At 47.2% G+C, this 15726-nt stretch overlaps 1 protein-coding gene across 1 annotated transcript in view; it reads left to right on the top strand.

Annotated features, from left to right (window-relative positions):
- The window catches only part of LOC139382686 (pleckstrin homology domain-containing family G member 3-like), a 50157-nt gene that overhangs the window by 30808 nt on the left and 3623 nt on the right, over positions 1 to 15726 (top strand). The window contains exons 4-7 of the mRNA XM_071126778.1: positions 5562 to 5662; positions 11766 to 11832; positions 13386 to 13432; positions 15007 to 15157. Of these exons, the coding sequence (XP_070982879.1) occupies positions 5562 to 5662; positions 11766 to 11832; positions 13386 to 13432; positions 15007 to 15157 (366 nt within the window). The remainder of the gene's footprint in view (positions 1 to 5561; positions 5663 to 11765; positions 11833 to 13385; positions 13433 to 15006; positions 15158 to 15726) is intronic.

Genomic DNA, 15726 nt, shown 5'->3' with positions numbered 1-15726 from the left:
GCCATTTCTTAAAGATATCCATAAAAAGTGTTGTTTAAAGTTTGCCACAAGCCACCTGGGAGACACACCAAACATGTGGAAGAAGGTGCTCTGGTCAGATGAAACCAAAATTGAACTTTTTGGCAACAATGCAAAACGTTATGTTTGGCGTAAAAGCAACACAGCTGAACACACCATCCCCACTGTCAAACATGGTGGTGGCAGCATCATGGTTTGGGCCTGCTTTTCTTCAGCAGGGACAGGGAAGATGGTTACAATTGATGGGAAGATGGATGGAGCCAAATACAGGACCATTCTGGAAGAAAACCTGATGGAGTCTGCAAAAGACCTGAGACTGGGACGAAGATTTGTCTTCCAACAAGACAATGATCCAAAACATAAAGCAAAATCTACAATGGAATGGTTCAAAAATAAACATATCCAGGTGTTAGAATGGCCAAGTCAAAGTCCAGACCTGAATCCAATCGAGAATCTGTGGAAAGAACTGAAAACTGCTGTTCACAAATGCTCTCCATCCAACCTCACTGAGCTCGAGCTGTTTTGCAAGGAGGAATGAGAAAAAAATTCAGTCTCTCAATGTGCAAAACTGATAGAGACATACCCCAAGCGACTTACAGCTGTAATCGCAGCAAAAGGTGGCGCTACAAAGTATTAACTTAAGGGGGCTGAATAATTTTGCACGCCCAATTTTTCCGTTTTTGATTTGTTAAAAAAGTTTGAAATATCCAATAAATGTCGTTCCACTTCATGATTGTGTCCCACTTGTTGATTCTTCACAAAAAATACAGTTTTATATCTTTATGTTTGAAGCCTGAAATGTGGCAAAAGGTCGCAAAGTTCAAGGGGGCCGAATACTTTCGCAAGGCACTGTATAAGTATATGGATGAGCGATAGCCGAGTAGCATAGGCAAGGTGCAATAGATGGTATAATATACAGTATAATATACAGTATGTACATGTGATATGAGTAATGTAAGATATGTAAACATTATTAAAGTGGCATTATTTAAATTGGCATTGTTTAAAGTGACTAGTGGTCCATTTATTAAAGTGGCCAGTGATTGGGTCTCAATGTAGGCAGCATCATCTCTGAGTTAGTGAATGCTGTTTAGCAGTCTGATTGTCACGATCGTCGTATGAAGCAGACCAAAATGCAGCGGGGTATGTGTTCATGATGATTTTTTAAATAAAAGAAAGCACTGAATACTGAATACAAACTATACAAAACAATAAACGAAATAACGACCGTGACGCTATAATGAGAACTGTGCTGACACAAGCAACTAACATAGACAATCACCCACAAACAAACAGTGAAACCCAGGCTACCTAAGTATGATTCTCAATCAGAGACAACTAATGACACCTGCCTCTGATTGAGAACCATACTAGGCCGAAACATAGAAATCCCAAAATCATAGAAAAACAAACAGACTGCCCACCCCAACTCACGCCCTAACCATACTAAATAACGACAAAACAAAGGAAATAAAAGGTCAGAACGTGACACTGATGGCCTTGAGATGGAAGCTGTTTTTCAGTCTCTCGGTCCCTGCTTTACTGTACCTGTACTGACCTCGCTTTCTGGATGTTAGCGGGCTGAACAGTCTGTGTCTTGGGTGGTTGTTGTCCTTGATGATCTTTTTGGCCTCCTGTGACATCGGGTGGTGTAGGTGTCCTGGAGGGCAGGTAGTTTGCCCCCGGTGATGCGTTGTGTAGACCGCACCACCCTCTGGAGAGGGTTGCGGTTGAGGGCGGTGCAGTTGCCGTACCAGGCTGTGATACAGCCCGATAGGATGCTCTCGATTGTGCATCTGTAGAAGTTTGTCAGGGTTTTGGGTGACAAGCCAAATTTCTTCAGCCTCCTGAGGTTGAAGAGGCTCTGTTGCGCCTTCTTCACCACGCTGTCTGTGTGTGTGGACCATTTCAGTTTCTCGGTGATATGTACACCGAGGAACATAAAACTTTCCACCTTCTCCACTGCTGTCCCTTCGATGTGGATAGGGGGGTGCCCCCTCTGCTGTTTCCTGAAGTCCATGATTATCTCCTTTGTTTTGTTGACATTGAGTGGGAGGTTGTTTTCCTGACACCACACTCCGAGTGCCCTCACCTCATCCTTGTTGGCTGTCCCGTCGTTGTTGGTAATCAAGCCCACTACTGTGTCGTCTGCAAACATTTTGATTGAGTTGGAGGCGTGCATGGCCACGCAGTCGAGGGTGGACAGGGAGTACACGAGGGGGCTGAGCACGCACCCTTGTGGGGCCCCAGTGTTGAGGGTCAGCCAAGTGGAGATGTTGTTTCTTACCTTCACCACCTGGGGGTGGCCCGTCAGGAAGTCCAGGACCCAATTTCACAGGGTGGGGGCGAGACACAGGGCCTCCAGCTTGATGATGAGCTTGTGAACCTGTTGGGGCGGGATGCAAGCAGTTATCTTTGCCTTCTTGGGTACAGGAACAATGGTACACATCTTGAAGCATGTGGGGACAACAGACTGGGATAGGGAGCAATTGAATAAGTCCGTAAAAACAGCTGGTCTGCGCACGCTCTGAGGACGCGGCTAGGTATGCCGTCTAGGCCAGCAGCCTTGCGAAGGTTAACGTGTTTAATTGTTTTTCTCGCATCAGCCACGGAGAAGGAGAGGGGGGGTGCACAGTCCTTGTTAGCGGGCCACGGCGGTGGCACTGTATTATCCTCATAGCGGGCAAAGAAGGTGTTGTGATTTAATTTAGATCCTGTCACTTACCTCTTGTGTCTGAGCCGTTGAATTGCGTCTCCACCTTGTCCCTGTACTGGCATTGCGTAGTTAAGGGGTTCTGCCTCTGCTTTGATGTGGAGAGAGGGGGAACGTTGCCAATGCTGCCCATTAGCAGGTGGAGATCAGCAGGTGATGCAATCAGCGCTCTGGGAGAACAGTGCTGAGAGCGGAGGGGTAAATGTGCTTCTGTGCGTGGTTGAGAGAGAGAGAGAGAGAGAGAGAGAGAGAGAGAGAGAGAGAGAGAGAGAGAGAGAGAGAGAGAGAGAGAGAGAGAGAGAGAGAGAGAGAGAGAGAGAGAGAGAGAGAGAGAGAGAGAGAGAGAGAGAGAGAGAGAGAGAGAGAGAGAGAGAGAGATATATATCTCTATAGTTCTTCAGGACATATCATATCATGCCTGAAATGTAACCCCATTTTTGAAGCTCAGCCTTTTAAGAGCCAGTAAAACGAGCAGGCATTTGACAGAGCTGGCCTGTGCAGGGACGTCCATACATTTGTTTATGCGGGACAGGGATTTGGGACAGAGCGCAGCTGTGGGCATCTGAGTTGATGGAATGGAGTTAGTTGTCTGTTGTCCCAGACTGCTGACTGTGTGACTGCTGACTGTGTGACTGCTGACACATGTGATGTCTATCGGCTCGAGCGTGCATTAGGCTCAGCCTTTACAGCTATGGAAATCTGGTTTTGATCCAGGGATGATGTCAAAGTTGCAGTGGTAATAAGAACCAAGTATGATGATTGGAGTCAGTGTGTGTGTGTGTGTGTGTGTGTGTGTGAACAGTTTATTAGCTTGCCTTCTCGTGTTTGTGCATGCGTGAGCTCTCATATGTATTTGCTCATATAGGTCTTGAATGTGCAGTATACAGTATGTTGGAAGACACAGGAGGAGAAAGGTGGAGAGAAAATTGGGAGAGCCAGGGAGAGCGAAGCCCCCTTTCGTTCTCGTTGTACTCCTGCCAAATAGGACAGGAAATTGGGGGGTGGTGGTTTAGGGGGAACGGAGTGTTTTTTTGCCTCTCCTTGGCTGTAACCCCCCAGTTTGGGGCACATGCGGAGGGGATGGAGGGGCCCTCGCAGGCAGCACAGAGGGACAAACTCCTTTCTCCAAACTCTGACCTAGTTTCTCAGACAAAGAGACCAAAACCTGCCGGCTGCTCCAGCCTCTCGATCTCTCTCTCTCTTTGCTTTCATTCTAGCTGTCTTTCTTCCCTTTCACAGTGAAACATGTATCTCTTTCTCAGTCCTTTCTGTTCTTGTGCTCTGCGTTTAACCCTCTTATGTCTCAATTTCCCCCTCAAGTCTCTTCCTCATTGTTCCGGTCTTCTCCTCGCTTCTTCTGTCAACTTCTCACTCATCCATCTGTCTCTTGCTCTCCTCCTCTCTTCTCGCTATGGGTCCTCCTTGCCCTCCGAAAGGAGTGTGTGTGTGTGTGTGCCTGCCTGCGTATGTGTGTCTATCTCTCTGTCTTTGTGTGTAAGTGTGTGCCCGAGGGGGAATTCTTGTTCACCCGTGACTGTCTGTAAGTCGACAGTAATTACAGTGCCAGTGTTCCCTTGCCTTTAAAAGGTGATGAATGTGGCGGAGCCCCCCTTATTTTTCGTCTCACTTTTCCCCACCTCGGTCTGTTTGCTTTTCCCAGAACCCCGGTGGCTCTGGAAACAAACACAACTGGAGACAAAGAAAAAAAAAACATTTTACCATCCAGGAATGTACCCTGGAGCGCTCCGCTCCACTCTGCTCGGGCTCTATCAGGGTTAGGGTACATTGAAGCCCCCTTCCTGGTCATAACGCCCTGCCATCCCCACCTCTCACTCCCTCCCACCCCCCTGTACTCTCACGCATACTTTGTCTGTTTGTTTATTTAAACCCGTTTATTTTTGCAATTAAATTGGCTTCATCCTAATTTAGCCCCTCTTTGTTTTTCTGTTGTTGGCTCGTGCTCGCGGGCCAGAATGGTAACTGGGTCTCTGGGTGGACTCTGTTAAACTCAGACCAACAGAATGAACAGCAACCCTGGATAGGATCCTCTGTGGTTTCTCCATCGGGTTGGCATCTGGAGAGAGAGAGTTGTCTGTAGGATGTGGCTTTATCAGATGGGCTTGTTGGCCACTTAAAAAACATGCTGATTACGGGACTATTGGACCCTGGAGGCCTCTGATAAAGTGCTGACAGCTAGCCTATATAAGGTCTTTTAGCCTAACTAATGAACACTACATTGAAGGTGGTAGACTTGGAAAGTACTGTGCTCTGGGCCAGACACATTTTGAAGCCCCTGTCTTTCTTAAGGCCCAGGTCGGAATGCTCTCTTCCAGGTTTCGCGGAGCAACGTGCCCTGTGGGTGGTGGTACTTGGGGATGTTAGTCTGTGTTTTTAGGGGGGGGGGGGCATATCATACTCATGAGACTGGAGCATGGCTTTATTTCCCAGGTCAGAGAGAGGAGCACGAAAGGAAAATGAAAAATATTGTAACAACGAGGCCTTTACCACTGCATTAATTGCCAGGTTTGCTTTCTTGGGCTTCTCGGTGCGTTTACAGTAAGGATTGATGTAGGGCTCAAGTATCCGTTTTTTCTATAGAAAGAAAGCCTTCATGATAATTCAATTACAAATAACCGTAAGACAGCTATCAGAGAATCATTTGGAAGATCTAAAGCTACCACGCTGGGGAGGGACGAAGAAGGAACTTTTGTCCATTTGAGCAACTATGCTTAGGCATTTTGTGTTATGAAGTCAGAAACAAACGAACTTGAAGTATGAATCTCTCTCTCTCTCTCTCTTCTCTCTCTCTCTCTCTCTCTCTCTCTCTCAGGACTACCTGGGTTGCATCATTGACTGTGGGGACCTGCCACTCAAGCCGGAGGAAGTCAGCACTCTGTTCTGCAACATTGAGGACATCTATGAGTTCAACAGGTGGGTTAGTGTGTGTTCTCTCTGTCTGCTTACACGTTAGACCTACTTCATCCTCACTGGTCGCCACAGCTGTTAGACTGTATCAGCCCTGAACTGGGGTCGATGACATGTGTCCTCGTGCTTTTGTGTAGATCTTAGCTTCTGTCCATGAAAATGTTGGAGGTCTTTTGTCCCAGTGCAATGTCTAATTGGTGATCAATACTACCACTTACCATCAACAAAAATTGCAACTTTTTCCATTTTACTCGGCTCAATTTCACTCAGCACTGATTCATGTAAAATTATACAACTATGGTGGTGAGAACTCTCCTGCAGCTACCCTTAAACCCTACCCTCCTTTCTCCGCTTGTCTCCGTCCTCTCACTCTTCTGCTCCATGCTCTCTCTCGCTCTCTGTCTCTCTCTCTCTCTCTCGCTCTCTCTGCCGAGGCAGCTTGTGTACAGCCTGCAGCCTGGGTGGCAGTGATGTCCGTTTAATGTGCTGCAGACACAATGGCTGGCCCAGACCCCAGGCCTCCACCAGACAGACAATGTGCAGACACAGAGAGAGATAGAGAGAAACAGAGATAGAGAGAGAGAGGGTGGGAGAGAGAGAGAGAGAGAGAGAGATGCAGGCAACAAAGAAAAAGACAGCGAGAGGGACTTGGAATAAGTGATACTATCCAGCGAGCCCAGTTATGGTCACAACAGCTCTCAAGGTTAAGGTATACGTCTTAAGTCATGGCTCACTGCATTTCACATTCCACAACCAGAGAGGAGGCTTGAGATTGCTTATATGTGTGAGATGATGTTCCGTACACAGTGGCACGGCAGCGTATCTGAGATGCTCTCCAGCTAGATGTTTTCAGATTGCTGTTTACACTGAAAGTAAGAGATCCATTTCTGTTTCCTGGAACCTGTTTTACAGGAGGGTAGGGAAACAACCATTTGGGTTGCTCAAGCGATTGGACTTTGTTTAACTGTAGCCTGATTTTCATCATTTCCCCATTTCAGGAGTGATGCATTGGCACGGTATTTCTGTTTATTTGCCTGGAATAGCGAATGTGTCAATGAAAAGCGTCAATCATTCCCATGTCATGAGTTCAGTTCATTCAGTGATGGGAACGTTGTGTAGGGAGAAATGGCAGGGATGAGTTTGGCCTCCCGGCAGCTTCCAGTGAAGCCCTGGGAAGAGTACCGCTCATATTTTTCCTATTTCCTCAACGCTCCTCGCCCTGCCCCCCTGCTGACACTTGTTGTTTTCACACTTCAGTCTCAATGCCCGTGCCAAGTCGGCTCTTTTCATTACATACCTCCCTCTACATGAGTAAGTGCTCCTAACCTGCCCCCTCCTTCTCCAAATCCAATATGGCTTCCTGCCCCCGGTTATCATGGGAAATGGCCTCACTGTTGCAGAAAGAAACAGAGAGAGTGAGGGATTTCTCCCATCTGCCCCAGGCTCTGTGCAGAGTAACTCATTGAAGTACAGTAGAGTATGTGCATCAGTGCCAGGGGTTTACCCCCATTGCTCGCTGCCGTGGGGCTAGCTAGTCCATAAATTACATTTGTTTGTAATGAGCAGAATGAGAGCAGTCAGTTCCCTAACAGGCTCCCAGGGAGAATTTTTTTGTTGTTGTTGCTAACTCTCTTTTTCAATTTTTCATCACTCAAAGTAGTGCACCGTTCATCTGAGAGAGGAACAAGGATAGACTTCACCTTTATCCTCTTCTTGCCCCAATAAGTAGAGAAAAAAACTTGACCCTTTTCTCCCTCGTCCTTTCTCTTGTTCTGCCTTTCCTAAATCTCATCTCCTCATCGCTGTGGTATGCAGCCCCTGTATCCTCACTGGTGTTGTTACGTCTACTTTATTGGCCTGTTCTCCAGGCAGCATACGGATGTCGTTCGCCGTGGCCCGCCGCGGTGGACAAAGCCCGGGGTTAGAGCTCTGGACCCTGCTGTGAGCCGACCGCACCGCGGCGAGAGACAGGGCACAGCCTGGCGAACACCACAGCCAGGACAGACAGACGTGCTCTGTACTATTCTAGTAGTTAGTGCGGTAATCCTGTCCATCTTTATTAGATTCGCGGCTGAGTAGAAACTGTGGCTGAACGGGCCACTAGGACAGTCAGAGAAGTGCTGGAATTGTCTAGTCTGCCAAGGAAAAAGGATCCGGCATCACATATAGATTTATCTCTATGGATACGTGACAAATACGTTGGAATCGTGACCTGTAACTTTTTCTAACCCAACCCATCATGAGAGACCAAGAGACAGACACAGAGACAGAGAGATTAGTCAGGCCTGAGCTTATCAAGATGGCTTAACCGTCTCTTGCTAAGCACCTCTGTCCATCCTCTCTTTCGTCTCTCTGTTCCAAATCCCTCATATGGAAAGTTTGCCGGAGACGTTGAAATCCTCTGTAGTCTAATACAGCGCATGTGAGAAACACAGAAACAAAGAAACGGAGAGACAGAGAGCGATAGAGACTTTACTACAGCACATGAAGATGTTCAATTGCATTGTCTGAGTTCCATGATTTATCTCTTGTGTCTGTCTAAGGCCTGGTGCGAAGCCAGGCCACGACTCGCACGCGAAGTCAATTTCAACTAGAAACATAGACCTTTCAAAAGGATTTTTTTTTTTTTTTGGCGTGCAGCTGCTGTACTGTATAATGATAATGAGAAGTAGAGGATCTGTAAGAAAAAGCCTAATAAGAAGCAAATGTTCTGTATAGTATCACGGGTTTCAATGCTGGCCATGGACAGCGCACATTGATAGTGCATGACGTTACAGTATAAACAGATCAATTACCTCCAGTGACTGTGGATAATGGTTTTATTACCCGTTTGGTGTACCACCACTATTTCCTATACTGCCGGTATTTAAGTTGTGCCATAGAGTTGAAGTCTATTGGAATGTGGACGCGTGGCACCATAGAAATATAGAAGTAGAACAGTTTCCCTGTTCTGGTAATTATATTTCTATGTGTGTCTAATTCCTTCCATTTCTCATGGAGTAGACACGTTGCTTGTTTAACGTACATTAAGGGGCTGGGCTCCGGGGCCCATCGCTCATATCCCGGGGGCGTCCCGTGTGCGGTGACGTTTAGTCAAGCCTGTTTAGATTCCTCCACTACGTGTGATTTAGACCTCACTGTGACCCCTGCATGCTTGCCTGGGGTCACGGCTCCCATGAAGTCCCACACAAAAGACATAACCCCTCAGCCTCTCGCACCTGACCAGACTGAGACAGTCTGAGTGCTCAGGCCACCCACCCCTTCACAGTCATCCTTGTGACCCGGAGAAGTCTGCCTGGCTGGGATCCCCCTAAACAGCCCTGGATCCATGCTGTCTGCTTTTATCTGCCGTGACTCGTGTGGGAGTGGGTGGTGTTGCTGAGGATGTGGTGTCACATGAAAGAAGTTCTCACTTTTGAGAGAGGCGGTGAAGTCAGCGTGTGACGATACTCAGGGATGGGATTGGGAACACAAGGCCAGCAAGGTTCAAGTGCATATAAACATTCTCTGAATGAAGTGATCTAGATAGGTCTCTGTTGCTTTTGTTGCTGGCACTTACTGTGTAGTTACTGAAGAGGAAAACAGACCTGCAAGTGCTTAAAATCTAATGCAAAGATCGCACTCCATGAGAGAGGGATGATTATTAAAGGAGATGAAGGAGGGAAGTGAGGAGTACCGGAGGGAAAGAGAAGGGGGAACAGGTCGTATGGAAGGTATTACCTTATAAACACAATGAAAAGAGGGGTTCAGAAGTACGGACGTGGAAAGAACGGAACAGAGAGAAGTGAGGGAGCGTGTGAGTTCATTGACAGTGCGCCTCTCAGGTGACTCCCCTGTTTGACTGTAAGTCCTCGTGAAATATATACGACTGTAAAGGGATCATCTGGAGGAAACTCCTCTTTCCCCTCACGGTTCACCCTCGATCTTAGAGGATCAAATGCGCGTACTTCAAATACCAGCTTGTCGTGTGTCATATTTCACAGGGAAGAACAATGCGCGTACGGTGAGGAGATCAAATCAGTAGGCGTGACTTAAAACTGGACTTTTCCCCCAGAACTCAAATATGGAGCATCTCTGTTCAAAGTCTATGGATGGAGTGTTTTCAAAATGAAAAGCTGGGAAAGTAATTAGTAGGGTTGGTTACAAGCATAACTCAAGTCCAAGGTCCTGACAGCCAAATACATTCCAGGGCTTTTGTCTTAAAGTACCAGGCCCTTCTAGTAAGTGCCAAGCCTTAATTAAATCCAACGTGAGGATACAAGTTTGCAAACATGCTGCAGCACTGCAGATGTAGTCTTGTTGAAAGCCCTTTGCTCTTGCAGATGGAGGGGAATGTCTCTGTGGTGGCATGTTCTTTGTTCCCTCTTTCTCTTTGTCTTTGTCTGTCAACAACAGGATTCCCACATCAGTCAGGGCCAGTGGCACTCAGAGACACCCTGCTCTGTGGCCATTTGGTAAAAAACCACCCATAACTCCCCTCTGCTTCCCCCGAAACCCTAATGACGCCCTCTCACCGCGGAGGGCAGCCGCGAAACAAGCCTCGTCTCCGAGGGAGGAGAGAGCAAAGCGAAAGAATGGAGTGCTGCGGTTTCACTCCGAACTTTTCCCCCCGGCCGTATGAAGGCGAACTCCGGGTGTTTACAGAGCGCCTCTCTGTTTTCCTTCGGAAGAGGGGGGATCCCGAGAGACTGGCCAGTCCGGCGGCCCAGGGCCTCTCAGAGATGCAGGGAAGTTGGGCTTTGCTAATGAACTGAGTGTGACTGGGGCTGCTCATCACGTCGTGTAACCTCAGATACGGGCTGATGGGACCGCGGCGAACGACACCCTCAGTTTCAGCATGCTGTCCAGGAATGTGAGGCTAGTTGTCCCTTTCGATATGTCCCAGTAATCACTAGAGACGGCCATTACATTAGCTACGTCAACCTCCATCCTCTCCTAATCGGAGTCAGAATTCAAACCGTCATCACTATCCCCACTCCCTCAAATCTCCCCTCCTCACTACTATTCCTTACCTTTTCCACACTCTCCCGCCAAGAAAATCTTTCACCGATCATTTTGATTCATTCAGATACTGAAAAGAGAGACCCTCCGCTCTCTCCCTCCGCTGATATCCACGAAGTAGGATGTTAATCAAAAGTTACCGGGTCCTGGAGAGAGGTTGCGTATGTGTTTCATAAGATGTCTTTCCATGGTGATGAGGAGGCTAGGGTGAGCTTGTGGCACGGGGCCAAAGGTGAAACGGGTGCACGTGGTTATTTGACCCTTGAAAGCAAACACCCACCCACTCTCCCCTGTTAAAGGCAGTCTGATTCAGGTCTGTGTTTGTAAAGTGCGGGTGTTGCGGAGGGGGGCGGGTAGTGGGACAGCTGGAAGGGGGTTCTGGTTGGGGTTGGCTGATGTGAAGCCAAGGCTAGATGTGTCCCATCTGCATGCATTTAGGAGATCGTTTGGAAGGATCGGAAGGGGAGACATAAATGAATCCTTTGTGGAAATGGAGTTGGGATTTGGGATCCATCCCTGCCAGGATCGTCTTCAACACCAGCTCCAAGAGCCTCGATGGAGACGGAATAACAGTCTCCAAACAAATGGGGGTGCTCAGTTCTCATGAACTGTCCTAGGCCTTGACAAACTCACATGCACTCATAAGCACTGCACAGTGTCTACCAAGCAATATCTGCTGTCCATTTTACATAGCAGTTTATGTGCTCATCATCATGCGTTATGAGTAGTTGTTACATGAATGTTACAGTATTTGACAGTGATATGTTTAATCATGACTGAAAGCTGTTGTACTGATTCGTAGAGCATGAGTCCCAGGAATGTAGACAAGTTCCATGACCTCTGTGTGTTTCATTGATAAGTTTACATTGCTGCACTGGTGTTCTCATGGCCCATAACTGACCTCTCTCTCTCTCTCTCTCTCTCTCTCTCTCTCTCTCTCTCTCTCTCTCTCTCTCTCTCTCTCACTCACTCACTCACTCACTCACTCACTCACTCACTCACTCACTCACTCACTCACTCACTCACTCACTCACTCACTCACTCACTCACTCACTCACTCACTCACTCACTCACTCACTCACTCACTCACTCACTCTCACACACACAGTGAGCTTCTGGAGGACCTGGAGAGGAGTCCTCATGCAGCAGCCATCGCTGAGTGCTTCGTTGAGAGGGTGAGTCACCACATTGCTATGATAAAGCACAAACAACCCGTAAATTCACATTGCACATTTTTGGTGGGTATTGCGATGACCTAAACCAGTGTTTCCCAAATGGTTGGTCACAGCCAGCCCCTGTTGGGTCATGGCTTAAGACTGGCTCGCTGTGTAGGCTAATATGGTGCTTGTATTCAGTAGCTCTTTTGTTCTCTGGATGCAGAGCGCTGCTAAAATATCAAGCAAGCAGATCGTGTGAAACAAACTTTTGTTTTCGGCCAAATAAAGAACCACAGCTGTTTGAAGTGGGCCGCTGACATTGGGCAGTGTGTCAGAGGAAATGTTTGTACTTGGGCTATGTGAGTGTGTGCAGGCCCGTGACCAGGGAGATGTCGTGATTGGTTCTGAAGCGGTGGTGGCGGTGATCCTTCAACTTGTGTGCTCACTACAGTTGAGTGGGTCTGCACACCCTCATGGTGCTCTACTCTAGTCGTCTGGGTAATGACACAGAACCACCGCTGACTAAACAGGAACAGTGAAGGGTCCAACCAACCAGGGGAAACAGGCTCTCCTTTGTGTCGGCTGGGAGAATGGCCAGCGTCTATGTCCCTGACTCCCAGGGTACGCCTCCATATGTGGGGCTCCAGACTGACACGCCTGGCCCTGCCAAAGCCGGACCAAGACACAAGAAGCAGAATCCCATTTGCGGTCCAGGATCCAAGGGTGCCTATTCTTAGTCCCTTCTCCAGCCTGTACTTTCCTCTTTGGAGCCCAAACCCTCTTATCCAGCAGGTCCCTATAGTTCTCTGCTATTGATTGGGCTACTGTTGTGGCCAATTATAGATGGCTGCGGAAATGCAGAGTACATTTGATTAAGCCATTACCGGCAAGGTTATTCTGGGTTTTGCGATGCTTCTCTGAGCTAGACTAACCTCTTTAAACAGTGTGAGAACAACGCTACCGCAGAGTGGAATGTGGGAAACGCAGTTCAAATGTGACCGTTTCTGCTTGGAATGAGGCCATACGTGCTCTTAGTTTAGGTGCAGTAAGACACGGGTCTGCATGGAGTCAGCTGTAGCCTGTAACAATTCACCATCTGCTAAGCTATGAATCTCAAACCCTATACCTGCTGGCCATATGTAAGACTGAGTGGTAAAGACAAGTATACATGTATACACAACTGTTTTGGAAGGTAACATTCAGTTGACCTCACGGAACCGTTATCTAAACCTACTTAAATATAAAATGCAATTATTTTCTCATTCCTTTGCTTTCTGAGATGAGATGTTTAGATGAGATGTTTCTTGGATGAGAATACATGTTTCCATAAGTCAGGGAATGGGGTTTTGCTACGAGATAGAAACAAAGTATTTATTTCTGAGTGAGACCTGGAGAATGACCCTGGTGTGAGGAGAGGTGTCACATGATCACAGGGGGTCTCTCAGATGACAGTGATTTGTAGCAGAGGGAACATGGAGACCGACGCTCGGTGTCGCTGGTCTTTCTCACCTGTCTCTCTTCTCCCCACTAATGTAATCGTTTTTTGGGGGGTTTCTCTTTCTCTTGTTTAGAGCGAAGCCTTCGACATATATACCCTGTACTGTATGAACTACCCCAAGTAAGTCACACACACACACCACTATACTGATGTGCCCTTGGGGCTGTCATTCGACCTGGATCATTGCATGGTAGCTATAGTGAAGTGACCTGGGGTGAGAATGGAATGAATTCAATACAGTGGACAAGTAAGGTTCAATATACACATTTTCATTTGTTATTTCAATAAGAATACAATTGTATATGATGGTGGGGGGGGGGGGGGGGTACAGTTGTAATCACCATCCTTTGTGGAGAGACATTAGTGAAAGGGAAATGACTTTTATGGACATTGATCACATTTACATGCACCAGTAATAATTCCATATTAAACTGATTGTGGCAGTAGGTCAAGTATGGCATTAGTTGTGTAAACACCTCACTCTGCTGATCTTAACCGGAGTACGGTCAAAACCGAAGTAAGCATGAGCCGATTAAAACGCCTGATTTTCTGAGCCATCTTTCAAATGATTAGGACATGTAAACACCTAAATCAGCGTTCCAGCGGTGTATTTGATCTGTCCATGTGCCAGCCCCGGGTAGCGCGGGCCTCCCTCTTATGCGGCAGTGAAGTGAGTCCTGAAAAACTGTACCTATGCATCTTGTAAATAGTTTTGACATACAAATGTCCGAACTCAGAATCAAAAGGTCTTCGCAAAAAATAACATGGCCACTGTGGTAGAACGTTTATTTTGGTTAGCGATTTTCTGCACTAGCCTGATTTCAGATGTGTCATGTAAACAGGATTATTAGGGAAATCATTCTTCTTGAAATGCACGTCAACGTTTTAAACAAACTATTATGTTAACCCGACTATCCACAATAATCACATTATCGCGTGCATGTAACCGTGCTCAGGGTCTTGATTAGCTTGAACTACTCAGTGGTCGGACAGACAAGTGAAACTAGGTGAATCCAACGAAAGACGACAGTGACTGACTTAATGATCGCGGTAAAGATTCGGTCACTGCTCATTCAGGCTAATTTACAGTATATTGTGCGTGTAAAAATACAAACGCATCGCGAGCCTTTTGGAAGCAGCATCTTTCGCGCCACATCAATTCTAATCTCACGGGCCACTACTATTTGACTGGCAGATGTTTGAATAGCACTGGATCGCTGCCCGTCACCATGAAGATGTGGTGTTCTACATGTGCTCTATATAAACAGCCTTTCATGTGTCTGTCACAGAGAACCAAATTAGATTTGTTATGAGATGTCGACGGTGCCGTGACCCTGTACCTGAGCTGTGTGCATTCATCCACTGATGTCTTAAAAAGACCACCTTCGTAGCTCAACCCCGAAAAGATGCTGTTAACAGATATCTGAGCTTTTGCCTAAGAAAGACATCACAGTCGGACAGCAAGGGGAATGAAGCAGAATGTTCTAGTGTGCGTAAATAGTTGCGTTCAGACAAAAAAAGAGGCCCCTCTGAAGGGGGGACCGGAGGCATACGCTGAACACATTACTGTATGCTTTACCATGAGATGAAGTACTGTCTGGCATAGCGATGAGCCAACTGATGAGTCTTACTGTGGACCCCCCCTCTTCCACCCCCAACATCCACCTCCACTCCTCCTGGATCTCTTTCCCCAGCTCGGTGGCTGTTCTGAGGGACTGCATGAAGAACAAGAGCCTGGTGGGCTTCTTCCAGGAGAGGCAGACCACCCTGTGCCACTCCCTGCCCCTGGAGACCTACCTGCTGAAGCCAGTGCAGAGGATCCTCAAGTACCACCTCCTGTTGCAGGTCAGTATGGAGACAATATGAGAGAGACAATATGATGATACTGATCCAATACTATCAATGTCAAACTTATTCAGAGAATATGTACAACTCCTCTATATTGTACACAGAGGAAAGGTACAGGCCCCATTGTAGACTGTTTCCCTTCAATCCAAATTATCAGAAATCATCCTGTTTCTTACTCTGAACTCCTTGCTTTTATTGGTGTGTGATACTCAGCAGACCAAGGGTACAGCTAGCGAGTAAATGAAGCATAGAGATTCTGTGAAATGAAATAAGGATCCTATGTTTAAACGCACACTCACAACTCATGGCATTTAACTAGCTGTGTTTGGACACTGATCAACGACCTCGGGTTCTCTCTCCAAGCCCACCTCTGTGGTGGTTATTCTCAAGTATGGGTAGCTGCAGCACAACATGGTGTGGGTGTGTCGAAAGGAGTATGGAAAGAGAATCAGCTCATTTCAACGTTGATAAACCAGTGCGAATGAGGGAGTTATATTAACCTGAGCAACGGTGCGCTGGTCTATGGCCCCATTGGCCAGTGACATGAACGGGCAAAATCGAACAAT

Source organism: Oncorhynchus clarkii, chromosome 24 (genome assembly GCF_045791955.1).
Source record: "Oncorhynchus clarkii lewisi isolate Uvic-CL-2024 chromosome 24, UVic_Ocla_1.0, whole genome shotgun sequence".
In the NCBI taxonomy this organism is placed as follows: Eukaryota; Metazoa; Chordata; class Actinopteri; order Salmoniformes; family Salmonidae; genus Oncorhynchus; species Oncorhynchus clarkii.
The sequence above is the reverse complement of the archived record's forward strand: the minus strand, read 5'-3'. Positions and strand labels throughout refer to the sequence as shown.